At 32.2% G+C, this 18,394-nt stretch overlaps 2 protein-coding genes across 6 annotated transcripts; one reads left to right on the forward strand and one right to left on the reverse strand.

The window, feature by feature from the left end:
* The first annotated feature begins 1,567 nt into the window (after nt 1-1,567).
* On the forward strand, nt 1,568-4,658 carry LOC112802725 (F-box/FBD/LRR-repeat protein At1g13570). 4 transcript variants are annotated; one of them, XM_025846069.2, is made up of 4 exons: nt 1,577-1,774; nt 2,101-2,921; nt 3,007-3,165; nt 4,171-4,658. In XM_025846069.2, exons 2-4 carry the CDS (start codon nt 2,109-2,111, stop codon nt 4,462-4,464), a joined length of 1,266 nt encoding a protein of 421 aa, XP_025701854.1. In that variant the 5' UTR covers nt 1,577-1,774; nt 2,101-2,108; the 3' UTR covers nt 4,465-4,658. The 4 variants fall into 4 exon arrangements, with proteins under 4 accessions (XP_025701855.1, XP_025701854.1, XP_072093946.1 ...); XM_072237846.1 differs by having other exon boundaries at nt 1,637-1,774; nt 4,141-4,658; XM_025846070.3 differs by having other exon boundaries at nt 1,568-2,921.
* A 3,354-nt stretch (nt 4,659-8,012) lies between these two features.
* Nucleotides 8,013-14,682, reverse strand: LOC112802726 (protein NSP-INTERACTING KINASE 2). 2 transcript variants are annotated; one of them, XM_025846072.3, is made up of 11 exons: nt 14,190-14,682; nt 13,952-14,084; nt 13,779-13,850; nt 13,388-13,531; nt 13,171-13,242; nt 12,973-13,032; nt 12,752-12,846; nt 12,285-12,434; nt 11,227-11,568; nt 9,190-9,569; nt 8,013-8,918 (listed from the first exon to the last, which is right to left on the reverse strand). In XM_025846072.3, the coding sequence occupies exons 1-11, from the start codon at nt 14,302-14,304 to the stop codon at nt 8,598-8,600; spliced, it is 1,884 nt and encodes a 627-aa protein (XP_025701857.1). In that variant the 5' UTR covers nt 14,305-14,682; the 3' UTR covers nt 8,013-8,597. The 2 variants fall into 2 exon arrangements, with proteins under 2 accessions (XP_025701857.1, XP_025701856.1); XM_025846071.3 differs by having other exon boundaries at nt 11,227-11,574; nt 14,190-14,667.
* Nucleotides 14,683-18,394: the final 3,712 nt, after the last annotated feature.

Raw genomic sequence — 18,394 nt, forward strand, 5'->3', positions numbered from 1 at the left:
ACATGACTCAAAGTAGCATCTATAGTGGCTAAAAGATAATTAATTCTTGATTAAACTCTACAAATTAAATGCAAATTCTCTAGAAAAAGGTAGAAAAGATGCTCACGCATCAGTGCCCTCTTCCCTTACATACTAACCCTAGAATGTAAAATTCAAATTCAAATTTAAAACTGACTCAAAACTAAAGTAAAAACCAAATCTCTTTCATAATTGTTTTCTCCTTCGTAAAGATCTTCTCCTAAATTATTTGCAATCTTTAATTAGTGCCATCCTTGGTGGGATCTTAATCAATCATCCAAAGGCTAAAGAATTGGAGAATGAAGAGGCTTTGTTTGAGGCCCTGGAAGGTGGGCTAAACTCCACGTCCCATGTGAAGTAGTTTATGTGCCATGTGAGGTCTCTTCTGAAGTTGGAATGCTCTCTGTCATGCTCATGAACCACGTGAAGAAGCCCACGTTGTATGTGCTTTAATTTCCTTCACTTGTTTCTCCTTCATGTTGTACGTGACTCAATTTACATCCCATGTGAATCAATGGTCAAGCGTGCGTATGCACAATGGCCTGAAAACCTCTCTTCACACGTACGCATACATGCATGCGTACACACAATGGCTGCGTCCTACGTGAAGTCTCCCACATTCCATGTGAAGAGGTATAGTCATGCATACGCATGCTTGCAAGCGTTCGCATGATTGTAAGATTGGTCCCAACGTGGTACGTGGTCCTTTTGACATTGCAGGTCCCTCTCTATGTTTCCAGAGAGCCTTCTGTTCATCTCAGAAAGCATTCTGCTTGTCACAGAGAATATTCTGCTTGTTATTTTCTATCCTCTTCTCTTCTCTGTTTTTTCCTGTTTTCTTTCCAAAATTTCTATAATCAATGAAATTCAACTAATCAAAGTAATGTTCATTCTAACCTAAAATCGTTTCTTATTCAACAGGAGTTCATAATAAATCAATTCAAATAATAGAAGGAAAAACACCAAAGATGCGAATGCATTAGTCGGATACTGCAAAGGAGCCCAGTTTTACTTGCCCAAACAAGTAACTGCTTCCGCAAATCTCTTCAACTATCTCTATCTTTCCTAAAAGATAGATTCTAACAAACTTCCTAGATAAAGAGAATAGTTATCCACAAATAAAGTTGGAACTACTCCAATAAAGATTGTTAACAACTCTACTATAAATACACTGACACCCCTCAGATATACTCACGTTCTAATCTACTAAAGACTTGCCTAAAAACCTTGCTAACTTTAAGTATTAGAGTCTCTTGCAGATACCACCTCCTACTTTCTCACCGATAACTCAGACGACGGCACCTCGGTACAAAAACAAGTCGGACGTTGTCCCACAAAAAGTCTAAATCTCACGTCTAGGTCCAAATCAACGTTTTAAATAACGTTCGGAATAGTTTTATTCTTTATCGTAATAAATTTTAAATAATTGTTATTAGTTAATTTAGAACTTTGCTGTTAGTTATTTTATTTATTATTTTATTACAAAACAATTTTTTATTAAACTACAATTAAAACTGATTGAAGTAATAAACCAATAATTAAAATGGTTGATGATCAATTCGATTTTGAGAACCTTGAAAAAGAAATGCATACGTTTTTCTTGACTTTTTACGCTGCGAGTTCGAATCTGTCCGACTGTCCCTCTGAACCTTTCCCATCACACACCGACGGCGGATGAGAAAAGAGAAAGCGCTTCATTGCTGACACACTAAACTAATGGCCATCGCAATACGTTGCCTTAAAGTTTCATTCTTTGGTGCAGTTCTTCGCCCCCATTACATTTCCCCCACAACCCCAATTGAAATGGAATCCAATTCTCTTCTTTCCTTTTTTAATTTGGAGATCTGCTTATTGGTTTTTCTGAATTGGGTTTAATTGAACTACAATTCGCTTCCTATCTGGATTTTCATTTCAAATTGCAATCAAATTAGCTCAGTAAGCCTTCAAAAAGTGCAGATTGTGCAAACTAGTGGGGCTAGTTTTGGTTCTATCTGATCTCTCGTTGAAAGTATTAACTAGTTGAGTTTATTTTGGAATTCTGTTTTGATTTGTTTTCCCCTTTTGTTGTGTATTTGGCTGAAGCATAAAAAATGGGCGATGCTTTGGGTTCTGATTTGATCAGTGATCTTCCTCAGAGCATCGTGGAGAGCATCCTGGTGCGGCTTCCAATAAGGGATGCTGTGAAAACTAGCATCTTATCGAGCAAATGGAGGTACAAATGGGCTTCCATTACTCAACTTGTCTTCGACGAAAAATGCGTCGATAGTTGCAGTGACCGAGATGTTGTTGAGAAAAGTGTTGTCAAGTTCATCACCAGATTGTTGTTTCTTCACCAAGGACCAATTCATAAGTTCCAAATCACGATTTCGTACTTGCAGAGCTGCCCCGAAATAGACCAGTGGATTCTTTTCCTTTCAAGGAATGATATTAAGGAGTTGGTTCTTGAATTAGGAGAAGGCGAATTCTTCAGGATACCATCCTGCCTTTTCAATTGTAAGAAATTGTCTCGCCTCGAGCTTTTTCGATGCGAGTTGGATCCGCCTCTTAGTTTTAAGGGATTCTTGTGTTTGAGGAGCCTAAACCTTCATCAAGTTCTGATATCGCCGGATGCAATCGAAGGCCTCATTTCCAACTGCCCTCTCTTAGAGAGCTTATCATTGTCGTACTTTGATAGCTTAGCTCTTAGTATCCGCGCTCCCAACCTCAAGTACTTGTATCTTGAAGGTGAATTCAGGGACATATGTCTTGATGATACTCCACTTCTCGTTGAAATCTCCGTTGCTATGTATATGACTGATGACATTGCTGAGCACTTTGAGCAGAGCGCAAGTTGCAATTTTCTTAAGTTTCTTGGTGGCGTGCCTAACCTTGAAAGGCTTGTTGGTCATATCTACTTCACAAAGGTAACCCTTTCTTTTGCTCTCAACCTGTTTTCTTAGCATGTATGCAAAAAAATCCTTTTTCTGATTCCTTTCTGCTTGTTTCAAGTATTTGAGCATAGGTAATGATCCAGGATGTCTTCCAATAATATACAAGAATTTGGAGATCATCGAGTTAAATCAAGTAAGTTTTGAAGATATGAAAGAGATACTCGTTGTTCTTCGCTTGATTACCAGCTCTCCCAATCTAAAGGAACTTCAAATTTCAGTAAGTCCTTATTCATTGCGCACGCAGATTATTTTCCCCACAATTTTCAGTAATGATGAGTGGTTTCTGTCATCAAGTTTTGTAGATCATGTCTCAATTACGTATTGACTAAATTGGCAATTTAGTTCCTTAGATTCATGTAACATCAGTTTAGTCTTTGAATGTTTTGTGATATCAATTTAGTCCCTGCGAAAATACATAAGACATCACTTTAAGTACTAAAAGATTTATAACATCAACTTAGTGCAACTTCCATTTAGCCTCTGAAAATACATTTGACCAATTTGCTACTTTAGAGAATGTTTGGATGAAGTTATTGGATAGGGGAAACCGGGAAAGTAATTTTAGAGAGAATCTAACATGTTCTGCGAAAGGAGGTAATGTAATGACCTCATCCATGCAAAAAATTTTATGAATGTGAATAATATATTTACTTCATCCAAATAAAGAATTTTGTACTTGACGAGAATCTAATTGAAGCATTTTAATTATTATAAGGGTAAAGAACTGTTTTAGTCCCTAACATTTGGGTTAAGTTTTAATTTCGTTCCTAATGATTGAAACGTCCTATTTTTATCTCAAATATTTTATTTTGTTCTATTTTTAGTCTTTTGGTCAAAGCTTAAATTTTTCTTTAAAAAAAATATCCTTTCCTCCATTGTAAATATAATGATCATGGTGGTAGTTGTAGTAATTTGAGGGTGATAATGACAGAATAATAAGATAAGAAGAAGATTATAATAGACGAAAAATGATATTTTTTGAAGAAAACTTTTTAATTTTGATCAAAGGACTAAAATAGGATGAAATGAAATGTTTGGATAAAAATAGAATGTTTCAAATGCTAAGAATGAAATTAGGACTTAATCCAAACTTCAAGGACTAAAATAGTTCTTTACTCTTATTATAATTCTCTAAAATGAGAAATACCTTATTCAAATGCAACTTAGTCTAAAAAAATTTAAATTTTTGTAGGGCAGATTTTATACCAATTTCCTTTTGCAGGGTTCATCAAACATACCAAGTGCCACAGATGCACCAGACTTGGATTTTTGGGAGAAAGAGTGCTCTTCAAAATGTAGACTAAGCCATCTTAGAGTCGTGCAGTTGACAGATATGTGTGGTGTGCCACATGAGATGGAGCTTATCAAATTCTTGCTTGCCTCATCTCCTGTGCTTGAGACAATGAGTATCATTCCTTGTGTATATGTTGTGGAAAGTCAATTAAAAATGTTAACCGAATTGGTGAAGTTCCGACGTGCTTCCGCCAAAGCAGAAATTGTTTTTGTCCGTGAGTAATCAATCTTGTGGACTAGGTTATGAAATGCATTATTATATATGTCAATGTCACCTTCTTTGGTTGTAGTGTGTATAACAACATTCTGAAATAAGACTACTTGTAAATTATCAAGCAAAAGTAGAAATTTGTATCTATGGATGGAAAAACGAATACATATATATGCAGGATAGGAGAATTTGTCAATTTTCACCAATTTCCCATCATCCATGGTTGCTGTTCTTGCCATTGTTACGGTGATTCTATCTGTGCCTTGAATCTATGTCTTGTCTCTTGTTGCCATAAGGAATATAATATTCCAAATTGTATGTTTTGACTCATTTAGAATGCTGAAAATGCAGCTGTTATGCTCAGTCTTAACTCTTAAACCTTATAGTCAGCAATGGATAGTCTTTCAATTATATAAGTTCAGTTACATGCTATTATTTCTAAAATGGTTGATTAGAGCAGATTATATAGTATGCTTTAAATGGAACAGGATTCTTAATCATCTGTTGTAATGCCTTCTTTTTTGGTTTTTCATGTTATTCCTAATCCAGCAAATTAAAAACTAATTTGTGGCGGATCAGAGCTCAATTTAAGAGTTTGTCATTGTTCAATAGAATGTTATATGCACAAAACGATATTCGAATTCCTAACACTTAAACGGACATGTGAGCTAACTCCTCACACTTGTTTTGTTGCCTGCTTTAGTTTGTCTTTTTGTTCTCTCATGAGAGTCATTTCACACTATAGAGGACAAAGCCCCAGCTCAACAGCAGCTGCTATACACTGATGATTATTTAACTATTTCTTTTAATTATTTAGTAACTCTTTTATTGATACTATCATATATATTAAAAAAAATCTGTTATTTATACTTGTTATTATTGGACCCCACACACCCTTGTTAATATGCAATTTGAAAGTTGAAATAGATTTTAAAAAAAAAGATTAAAATTAGAGGACTAGCAGGACTACAAATGGTTCATAAAGAAAGAAAACATGGTTGGAAAGAAAATCCCTTGAAATTCAATCAGGCAGTGTTCAATTTAAAAGAGCGGGAGTGGGTGGGAAGAAGAAAATGAACATTGTTCATACCTGGATATAAGGCAGCCCAACCCAATTCATCCAACTAGTATCTATTTAGTGGATTGGGCTGCCATCGTACGACTTGGAACCAAGCCTAGAGCTCTCTTCGCTAGTTTAGTTATCACCAAAACAAGGGCATAACTCCACACACCGCAGGGGGTAACTGAGGATGGCAATGAGTATTCATAGGAGATGGTATTTGGTTATATCCTGACCTAAAAATATAGTAGGGAGGTCGTATATGGCAACACAAAGATTGGCTTTGTTTATTTTAATGAGCAATTAATTCTTAAGATATTTCTCATTTATTTAAAAAGAAGATCTCAACAACTTCTCTAGATAAAGAGAATAGTTATCCACATTAAAGGTGAAATTACACTAAGAGATAATTATTTGTATTACTATGTCTTTTCATAATTAAAAATATTTTTTAACAAAATGCTTTTTTATAATTAAAAAAAAATATTAGGTGATGTTTTGTGTTTTCACAATATTTTTTTTTTTACAAAACTTTAGTGACATTTTGTACAACACTAAAATAATTGAATATTCTTTTATTTCATATTAAAATTATCCATAAGAAAAAAACTAAGCCACAATCATAAGTATACAAAACTATAAATTCAACAATATTATAAGTAGCAGCATTTTAGTAACTTCACCTTTTACGAGTATTTGGTAAATCTATACGAGATATTAAATTCTAACCCGTCTCTATCTTAGGGATGGCAAAACTCCTCGAGACACGGGGATTCCTGCGGGGACCGTCTCGAATGGGGATCCGACTATGGGGAATTTTTCCCGTGGAGATGGAGACGGGGGACAAAATTCTCCTGAGACAGGCGCGGAGATCCGAGCGGGGATCCCCGCCCCATCCCCACTAATCTCCAAAGTTCATAAATTTACTGAATTGTCCTTAATAGTTTATTTCTCATATATGTTTTTTAATCATTTCACACACACACCCCAAACTCCTAATCATCGTTTGCATAACTTTTTTTCAATTCAGAAATTCCTAACGCTGTCCATATTCCATCCAACCTCTCTGCAGCCACCCTCTCGCCGCTCTCCCTTCTCACCGCATCGTCACACCTCACCTTGCCATGTTCCTCACTGCGTCGTGCTCTCTATTTGCGACGTTCCTTTCCGTAACTTTGTCGTCGTGTCTATTCTCCTCTCTGTTGCCGCGTCTCCTACTTTGTCCACTTCTCTATCCTCTACCTCGCCGTTGCGTTTCCCCACTGCGTCATTTCGAAAGAAGTCACCATCTTGTAGTTTAGATTTTTTGTATAAAATCTTGTTATTTTTGTATAGAATGGATACTTACATCTCTATTCATATGGAAATTAATAATTAGTTAGAATTATCAGATAATGGAAAATGGGGTCCCCGCAGAAAATGAGGCACTGTGGAAAATAGAGATTAGAGATGGGAAGCAATATTCCCCCACAGCGAAAAACGGGAGCGGGAACGGAGAGTAAATCTAGGGGCGGGAATGGGGAGTAGGGAGACATCCCTCGCCCCCGTCCTGTACCATTGACATTCTTACTTTATCTCTGTCTCCTTTTATTCACAGGATAGATTCCCTTTTTGTGAGAATTTTGTGGGTTTCCGTTAAACTCCCGTTGCGGACAATATCCTTAAATACTTATTTACGGGTATTTTTGCTAATTGCTATCCCTGAAAGTAATAATCTACTCTATAAATACTTTTAACATCGTCTACTAAAATTCTTACCGACTAAATAGTCAAGTCTTTTATAGATACTCCCATCACTGTTAAGGTAGGGACGAAAGAGCTCTCACAAAGGGGTTTAGACCTTGACATGCAGGTCTATTTCTCCTATTTTTTGTTTCAGTTAACACTTATAACAAACATGTTCATGGATTTTTATTAGGAAAATGCAAATTCTACCGTTCAAAACGACCAACTACATTCAAAAAGTTCCAATCGCCCTCACTTAATAACAAACAAAAGACGCACCCTATTTTTAATTTTTTTATGGGTGGGCAGTGTTCAACCACTTAAATATTGTTTAGACATGGCAAGAGGAACACATTCACATGCATAGAAAAGGAAAAGAAAAATACTAAATATAAATTAATGAGGGAAGTAGATTGATTGTTAAATTGAAATTGAGAAAATAAAATAATGCATAGCTGGAACTTCTGTTTGTGTAATTGACTACTCATACCTTTGATTCCAATTATACGGAATATGGTCCTTTCCTTGAGGTACCCTTTCATTCATTGCCCATTATCCGAGCAATTATCACATATGTTTCTTCAGTTTTAGAATTCAGACCTAAGTTCATATTTAGGTTGTACGTGTTAACAGCAACGCTATATAGCCTTAGCGAAGAGCATTGTTATGTACCATAAATTCAAATTTCAATGACGGGAATCACGGTAGAAAATATAAAACTAAGAATAAAACAAATCCGTATCAACAATACTGATAAAAGAAACAAGACCAACACTTTCGCACCAAACATGCAATTGTTTATACAAAAGTCAAATGGAATATTTCATACAGAAGTCACATTAACAATGTAAACTATTAACAGTTTGAGTACAGTCTGTGAACATTATTCTAAGAAGTTGAAGCACTCTAAAATATAGTGAAATACACACAAATAACAACACTCATCTATAAACTATAAGTCAGTGCCTCAATTCGGATTATGTACAGTTAAGGAAAAAAAAAAGAACAAGATGGTTATTTCCAGGAATATAGAATCCTCTCATGCGTTCCCATGCGATATTACTACGTATGATCTCTCAATACATTAATTTAAAAGTGAAATCCAAATAAATAATTTTTTTTCCTTTTCTTCATCTGCAACTATGAAAATCAAATAAAATTTTAGATCAATGTATTTAGAAAAAGGAATGATATAAAAATATACCAAACTTTTATAGGGGCAGATAAGTGGACTAAAAATGAGTGAGAAATCATAGGTAACAAGCTCACTTGAAAATTTGATGTGAAGATCCATACCCTTATTTTTCTTCCTTCTCTAATCTCTACCAACCTTAAACCTCCTGGATACATGTATTTTATGTCATCTTGGTCCGGAAAGTTCCATTGCTTGGGCAAGCAATGAAGAGTCATCAGTGAGATCGGAGTATCGCTCGGAAGAAGAGAGTTCATTCCCTCTGCTTCGAGTCGACTCTGCTGTCTGTGATGCCTCCCATTTCTCAGCAAGACCATCTCCTTCAAGCATCCTAACTACCTCAGACATCTTTGGCCTATGGCTTGGAAGGTATTGAGTGCATAACAAAGCTACTTGAACAATCTCATCAAGCTCAATCCTGTCATAGTTATTCTTCAGTTCCTTGTCAACTAGCAAGTCTATTTTCTTCTCTAGATGGATCTTCTTCACCTGTATATCAATCATAGTCATACTTATTATACATACTTCATTTAGCTAAACAATGCAATATTGATATACATAAATAGTGGTCTAAATGTAATTTTCTTCCATATAGTAACGTTAAATTTTTATTTTAGTCCCCATTATTATTCCTTTTAGTACAATTTGTGTTCTACGATTTGGATTATTATAATTGTCAAATTTCAAAACAAAAATAAATGGTATATAATTATATAAATAAAGCAAGAAAAGATAAAGGAAGCAAATGTATTTGGCTGACCCAATCAAGCATAGCTCCTTTCTGATTTGCTGCTTTCCCAAATTCAAGGGCTCTTTGGCCAGAAATGAGCTCAAGAAGAAGGATTCCAAAGCCAAAGACATCAGTTTTCTCAGAGGACTGACCAGTTGAGAGATATTCAGGGGCTATGTGCCCTACAGTCCCTCTAACGGCCGTTGTCACGTGCGAGTCGCGGTGATCCAACAACTTTGCCAGTCCAAAATCTCCTACAACTGCCTCACAGTAATCATCCAGCAAGATGTTTGCAGCTTTCACATCCCTATGAATAATCTTTGGATCACACTGCTCATGCAGATATAGCAATCCTCTTGCAGCTCCTATTGCTATTCTCTTCCTTGTACCCCAATCCAGGCCTGGCTTCACTGTATCACCGTCATAAACGTATAATTTATATTTGTGTTAGTCACCGTATTTAACATTCTAATTAACCGTAGGACTCACTCAAATAAAAACGTTTAATATATACTTTTTTTAATTTTTTTAATAATTAAAATTTAATATATATAATTAATTAAATTATGTTTTTTTATTAAAATTAGGTCATACAAATTAATTTAACTAAAAAAATAGTAAATTAAATTTTGAATTGATCTAAATTAATATTAATACTATTTTTTATAAAAAATAACTATAATATCTTTATTATAAAAAATTATTAAAATATTTTTATTATATATATTAATTTTAAAAATTTTAAATTTTAGTACTTTATTTTTATACCGTCTTAAGATTTAAAATTTTTAATATATATATATATATAATAAGAGTATTTTAATTATTTGTTATAATAAAAGTATTGTAATCATTTTTAGATTTAGAGTTTTAAATATATATATATATATATATATTAAAAATAATAGAAGGCTAGTCCCTTACCGGTAACCATATGAGAAGTCTATCTGCTAATAGAAGGCTAGTCCTGTTTGTAAAAGAAATCTTATAACGACACTGGCGATAGATTATATCCATTCTAAAAGGTTAGTAGGGGACTAATACTTTTTATCAATATTAGCTAATAGTTTGAGTCGATATTTTATTTTTATATTATTAAAATTTAAAATTTAAAATTTTATATAAAAATATTTTTGTTGATTAAATGTTAGACAAAAATAATAAATTTTATTATTTATTTAAAATTATATATATATTAACATTCTAAAAGGTTATATATATTACAACAATTATTATGTGTATACAAAAATTTAATTATTAAATTAATTATTAATATAAAATATATATTAAAATATAAAATAAATATTAAAAATAATTAAATAATATATGTATTCATATTTAAATATATAATAATTAATTTAATAGCTGTACATAGTATTTTTGATATTCTAAAGTTTAATTAGTTCTTACAGTTTTGCAAAATTTTCAATTAAGTCTTTATACTTTTTTTTTTAATTGAGTTTCTATACTAATTTTTTTTTCAATTGAATCTCTATATTTTTTTTTATTTGAGTCCCAGCACTAATTTTTTTTTTAGTTGGGTTCTTATACAATGAAGTCAATTATAGTCATAGACCTAATTAAAAATTTTGTGAAATTATAGAGATCAACAGAGTAATTAAACCAATTCCAAATATGTATTTTCATGTTATTTTAACAGAAGTTCAAAAAGTGGTACACATAGGGCTTGTTAGATGAACTTCTAAGAAAATATCTTTTTTCGAGTTATTTTTTTTGAAAGATCTTGTAGAAAAGTAAAAGTAATTTTATATTTGGGTATCTCATGTAAAAAGATCTTTTTATCTATCAATTATGTTTAGGTATAACAATATAAAAGTACTTTTTGTTTATTTATTATATGAAAAACATCTTTTTTTTAAGAAAAAAATCTTTAAAAAAATATATAAATTACAGCTTCTCAAAAAAGATATTTTTTATTTTTTTAGTACTTTTATTTTTACTACTAGAAATTTAACAAACACACTAAAAAATAAAAAAAAAATCTTTTATCAAATAAAAAAAAAATTATCAAAATAATGGGCACAAGCAGTGAAAGATGGCGAGTACCTTTAAGACGGTAGGCGACACTGCCGTTGGACATGTAGGGGTAAACCAAGAGCCTCTCCGTTGCTGTCATGCAAAATCCATAAAGGCGAAGGAGATTCCGGTGGACAGCTAAGCTGATCATCTCAACTTCTGTCTGGAATTGGATCTCACCACCAATGGCATTACCATCTTTCAGCCTCTTCACTGCTATGGCTGTACCATCTGGAAGGTACCCTTTGTACACATTTCCAAAACCACCTTTTCCAACCAAGTTCTTGCTGCTGAAGTTGTTTGTTGCAACTTGAAGTTCTCTGAAATTGAATTTCTTCAGGTTCCCTAGGCAAACCTCTTCATGGTGTTGTTCTGAAACTTTTACAGAACGAGTTAAAAAGAGAAGAATACATTATGACCGGTGATTACTCATGTGAAAATGAAGAATAAGTATCATTAGATAATTAAATAATTTAATATGTTTCGCTAAATTTACGTCTAACAGTTCTCATTATCATCTTCAAGAGTATTCACGAACATAGGTCTACCAAGTAACAAGTGATTAAAAGAGAAGTATTTAGTATATGTTTTTTTGTTTTACTTATTTTTATTGTTTTTTTATTCAAAATTTTGTAAATAATAAAAATAATAAAATTTTGTATTCTAATTTTATTTCATATCTTTACTTTTTTATTATAAAATTCTAAAATTGGAAACAATAAAAATCAAAATAAAAATATAAAAACTGAGTATTATATTCCTAAAACACATTTAATATATATATATATATATATATATATATTCTCTAAGAAAATTTATTTTTCATTCAATTTGATCAAAATTGAAGTCACTTTTTCAATACTTTAGATAGTTCATAGTTGAAACTGGACAAAATTTTCAATGTAAAAAAAAAAAAAAGTAAAAGCGACTACTATATTGAATGAGAAAAGTATAAATTAAAAAATATAAATTATCATCTTATTCCTATAAATAAAAATAAAAAATTTAAATTGCTTTTGTAGTAATAATTCATAAATTTGTTCTAGAAGCATGCAAGAAATTCTTGCTAATGTTTATGCGTTACTAACCATTAACATCAAAGAATATTTGCTTGTTATATCTTTGTCTCCACCAAAGGAGGAATCCGAACCCAAGAATTAGTAAGCAGATGCAGCTTAGGCTTGAAGCAACCGCCAACGCCATTTTGTGGCTCTTTGGTCCATTGGAGGATTGTGAATCTTGTAAAAGCATTTTAAGTGTTAGGGAATGAAGGTAATTACAGAAACAAATAAAGGAACACATGTAGGGAAGAAATTAAGATGACGATAATAATTATTATAATCTTTTGAGACAACTAGGGAAAAAAAAAATTGATAATATTTGAAGTTTTGAACCCAAAAGCTGCTGTCTTCAACTGAAAAGTTAGTACTTTAAGTCAAAGTAAAATCATGATGCAACATATGAGGCAGAAGCTTAGAACAGAATCATGAAGTTACAAGAATAATAAATAAATAAGTACATAAATATTTCAACATTCAAGAACTATGATTACTACCTTGAGAACTATTAATGGCAGAAGGAATCAGTGTTGTTTTGAAACAGTGCTGCTCGAGTCCATTGCTATTACATATTTGAGGATTGCCTACAATACTGCCTCGAGAATAAAGAAAAAATAATAAATTTATTAATAAGTTATAAAACAGAATTTTTTTTTAAAAGTTCACATCAGGAAAATAAAAGTAAATAAAATAATGTATAAGGACCAAAATTCCATACTTGAATGATTTTGCATTTATTCTAGGCACTGGTCCACTCAAGTTATTGTAAGAGATGTCCCTGAGGAGAAAAAGACAAGAAAAAAAAAAAAGCAGAAGTGAACAAATTATTGATCAGGAATTAAACTTGTATTCTAAGAAGGAAAATTATAAAAAAGAATAAAATTAAATTAAATTAAAAAAATCTGGGGTGACTTACAGAAAGGCAAGCTGGGACATATCAGCTAAAGAGGAAGGAATTGCTCCATAGAAACTGTTGTTATTTAACCGCCTAATAGCAATTCAAATTCCTAATAATTAGTTCCATAACAAATTTGTTGGTCTACTTCTTTCTTTCTTTCTTTTTTTCCTTTTATTATTTTTATCCTAGCCTTTCACTAAAAAGAATAATTTTAACATTCTTGAATCGAACTTACAAATAATGGAGACCATTCATATGGGACAGAGTATCTGGAAGTTGACCAATGAAAGAGTTCTCAGAAAGATCAAGAGTTTCAAGCTTCTGTAGCCTCCCAATCTCAGAGGGTATAGGTCCTGTTATATTATTCTCTTGCAATAGCCTTCAAAAAAAAAAAAGTTATTAAAATTAAATTAACCTTACCCATTTATTGTATAGTTTTCAGACACAACAACAGCAACAATAATAATAATAAGGTTTAAAATTGAAGTCAGAGAAAAGGCACAACTATCCTGTATCTCTACCTCTACTTTTTTTTATCGTGTCCAAATTTATCAAACATAGCAAAGAAAAAAAAATCACAATTTCAAAATACCATGTTTTCTTGTATCAAAGGTAAGTTTACTCACACAGTCTGAAGGTTTGTTAAGTTGCCTATGCTTGGTGAAAGTGTACCAGATAAATTTTGGCTTGGAATTGCTCTGAGAATTATTACAATCACAAAGCATAAGAACAAAAAGGTTAGAAGAACCAAAGAGATAAAAGTTTCTATGGTTTGGTAGTCTGTTCAAAATTGACTTACAGAGTAACAACAAAACGATCAGCAGAACAAGAAACCATGGCCCAACTGCAAGGATCAACAGCATTATCATCCCAATTACTAAGAACATTACGAGGATCCTTTAGATTGCTCTTCAAGTCTATCAAAGCTACAACTGCATGTAAAAAATCAAGGAATATTTATTTACGTATTTATAATAAGCTTTTGCATTTAACGGTACAGTTGTGATTATTTTATGTGCTTTGATATGATATTTTACCTTCATAATTGACACCTTTAGAAGAAAGCAAAGCAGTAACTGAAGAAGTCCACATGAAGAAGCACAAGAAGAAAGCTAAAAGAAAGAAAGCTATGTTCCGTTGTCTCTTTTCCATTTGGGTTTGGAGTTGAAGGATCAATTGAACTCAGATACTTGTTATTATCTCTGAATAATAGGATGAGGTAAGTGGAACGAGCAGGTTTTGAAGGATTCAAAGCTAAGCTTAGGTAGAATTCACACCAAATACATGTTTTGGTTTGGTTTGTTTCTTTTGTTACTTACATGTTACTGTTTACATCAGAGGGGTGGGTGCCTTGTACAATTCCCTCTTCTTGTTTTCAAGCTTGAGGAAAAAAAAGTTGCACTCACTCCCACTCTTTGGTGTCAGGCTTTGAAGCTGAGAGATGAGAAAAACCAAGTGGTAAAAAGACTATAAAGAGAACCAGCATGCCTGTCAATGGTTCAATGAACAAAACAGAACCAAACTATATATATATCCCTATATTATCGTAATTACTATAATTATACTATTTTAAAAAATATTATTAAAATTAAAATAATACTGTTTTATTATTTATCAATATTTTTTAAAAAGTATTACTAAAAAACATATTACCAAAATATAAAAAAATAAAAAAATATAACTTAAATTTTAACAACGCTTATAATTACTTTAACTATCATAAATATAAAAATATTATAATCCAATATATATATATATATATATATATATATATATATATATATATATATATATATATATATAATTGTAAATATAAACTCCACAATTAACTGGTTTAGGATCATTCACTTATATAAATACCTTAATAGCAATATAATATAACCTTAACATAATTTACTCTCAATAATTAACATAATAATATACTAGAAAGAAAAATAATATTAACAATACCCTATATTAATTCTTCTAACAAAAAGAAAGTAAACTCTCAATTTAAACCTATATTTTTCATATATTTAACACCATTATATACAGTAGAGTAAAACTCACAATGCGTACGATGATAAATTAATGATAGTATATAGTATATTTAAAAAAATATTATATTATTTAAAAATTAATTAAAGTATATAGAAACTAATATTAAATTTAATGAATTTTTTATTCAAAATATTTTATAATATAAAAAAAATTTTATATTGAAGTTGTATAGAGCTATATCTTCATTAATAATTTTTATTTTTGTATTTGTTTTGATTGACGGACTTAGTCTTCTTATATGATGTTTGTTCTTTTTTTTATTTTCGGTTGTTGTTGGAGTTGTTTCTTTTTTCTTCCTATCATATGTTCTTGTAGAGACATATTTTTTTTGAACTGTTGACTTGTATGCATTTTCTTATTTATTATCTTTTATTGTGTATTTTTTTGTTCTATCTTTGTATATATATATTCTTCATCTGAAGATTTGGCTTAGATTTGTTTATTTTTCTTTTTTCTTAATCTCTTGATTTGTATGTTATCTAGGCATGATGATATTAATGATAATAAAATTGGTTCCTATAATCAATGAAGAATTTAAATGAGTAATATAAATGATGTTCTAAATAAATAAAATTTTTGTTGTATTACTTGTTTTATTTGTTGTAATAGGAGTTGAGTTTCGATATTTTTTATTGGGAGAAATGTCTTGGTAATAGTTAGCTGTTGAGAACATAGTCAAAATCATTTACTTTAACTTCAAATATAAGTGCGAAATTATATAAATTTTTCAATTAGAATGGTGTTTGAATGTCATTGCTATCTTAGAGTGTAATTAAATTTAAAGTAGTTGTGTCTAATAATTTTTTTGCTCCACTATCAAATAACACAAAAGTTATTATAGCACTTTAATCTAAAATCTTTAATTTAATTTTGAATCTATAATAATTATTGAATTAGTAATTTACAATTTGATAAAATTTTTATAATTTGTCTATTTGCATGGCAATGGATAGATAAATAAGGTGGAAGTTTCCGTAGCTAAAGATAATTTAAACTGGCTACAAAGAAATCTTGTTGGTGGAACCACGAAGGCAATTGACTATAGTTCTTTGAAGGGAGTGATTGAAAAGAACCTGAATCAAGTTGTTCAAGTACGAGAAATAGGAGCTTATAAAGTTCTATTGACGTTCTTTGATTGTGTATTGTTGGAGTTTCGTTGCATGCGTAGTCAGTAGATACTTTCAGTATGATAGGAGGCCAGTGGGAGGAAGTTGTCGGATGTAATGAAGCGACAGAATTGTGCATGCCATTCAGTGATGGACGTGTACAAATTAATAATTGTGTAATGGATATTATCAACGAGTGGGTCTATATGATTATATGTACTAGTGAATTTGATGTGTTGGTGAAAGAGATGGAACATGAGGCTCTTGGATTGTATTGCTACTCAGAAGCTAATGGTGAAGATAAGATTTGCTTTAAACAATGAAGAAAAGATACACTAAGGGAGGGTGCAGGTACGAGCTTAGGAAGATCACGGACAGTAACCCCGGTGATTTGCAAAGACCAGGTGGCTGAAGTGGTGATCGAGGAGTTGAGGAAGGACGGAGGAAAGAAGGGTAGAATGGTAATTTTGGAAATAATTTTGAATGAGTGGGTTAATGGCTATTCGAAACAAAATCAAGCAAAAGTTGTAACGTATCAACCAAATTATGAGAGAATTTTAAGGGATGGCAGGATGTGTGGGATATGATTATATCAATTATGAAGCTGATTCAGAGAGAACAATTTCAAGGGTTTATGAAGGAAGAAATTGTGGGCTGGTAAAGGAGGGCAAATGGAATAAAGAAAAGAAAAACGGAGTGATGGGTACTAGGCCCAACAAAAAAGGAGATCCAATAAAGTTGAAGCTTCCTTTGGCCCAGATTGCTCGACTACCAGAATTGAGAATCTACCTTAAACTTACAAATTGGATTAGGCCTAATGGAGATGGATCATGATTTGCTTGCCATGATGGAGAATCGGGTGAGTAAGGAAAGAGTAGGGATGGCGAAGTCAAGAGGAGAGAACAGTGCGAAAGATCCTCATGGGGGACGAAACCAGGTTGATGAAGGGCAGCTAAGGATTAGCCTTGGGAGTGAAGGGTCAACGTCGTCAAGAAGAATATCTTCTCTGTTGCCACTCGCTATGACTCGTGATGATGGAGGGGACATTGAGACAGAGAACCAAGCCCATACATGGTCAGTGATGGTAAAATTTGTGGATGGTAAAGTTGGTGCCGCTAGTGTAGCGGAAGGCGTTGATAATGATAGGGGTGAGATGACTGAGATTGCAAATGGTGGTGTAATAGAGCTTGTTATTAGGGGTAGTGATTATGAAGAAGGAATGCAGATAGGGGGAGAATCTTGAATAAAGGAGACGGAGTGGAATTGATGCACAATGAAGACAACTTTGGTAACCTTGGTAAGGGGTGGCGGGTGATGCTGAATCGAACAACAATGAAGGGAGTAAGAGTAACAGAGATAGTCAATTTCCGAAGATGGAGGAGCAGATGCTTGAAAATAGAAAAACTTGAGACTTAGCAGTAGAGTCAGGTGTAATACTGTACAATGAAGAAGATGATATCATGGCGATTTTTCAAGCTCAGAATGAAGAAATTGCTCAAAAAAGGAGACTGACAAAGCAAAAAGAGAAAGCAGGACGTTGCAAATCTAAAAATAAAAAAGTGTGCAACAATATTTTAAAATGATTTTTACCTCTTGGAATATTTGGGATTTAAAGGAGGTGAAAAACTGAGCATGGTGAAAGCTTTAAAAATAATATAAATTGAATATGCTAGGTTCGGTTGAGACTAAGAGACAGGTGGTGACTAAGTTTGATGTAGCACGAATTTGAGAGAGTGATAGTGCATGGTGAGAATTTGTTGGGTCTGATTGTGCTTTGGGTGGCTTGTTGTTAATCTCAGATGAAATGATATTTAAAATGAGTAGCTATCATAAAGGAGAGAGATGGTTGTGTGTTGAATAAATTTTATTAAAAAATAATTTCAATTGTGTATTTTGTTTGGTTTATGGGATTTATACAAGGGATGTAAAAATTGTTGTATGGGAGAAACTGAGTTATATAGCAGGGTTATGCAAGGTTCCTTTTTGTTATATGGGAGATTTCAATGAGATAGTATAGGTGGAGGAGAGAAAAGATGCTGACAGATTAACAACATCTACGAAAGATTTCAATAATTGGATACATGATATACAATTAG

Source organism: Arachis hypogaea, chromosome 5 (assembly GCF_003086295.3).
Source record: "Arachis hypogaea cultivar Tifrunner chromosome 5, arahy.Tifrunner.gnm2.J5K5, whole genome shotgun sequence".
Lineage (NCBI taxonomy): Eukaryota > Viridiplantae > Streptophyta > Magnoliopsida > Fabales > Fabaceae > Arachis > Arachis hypogaea.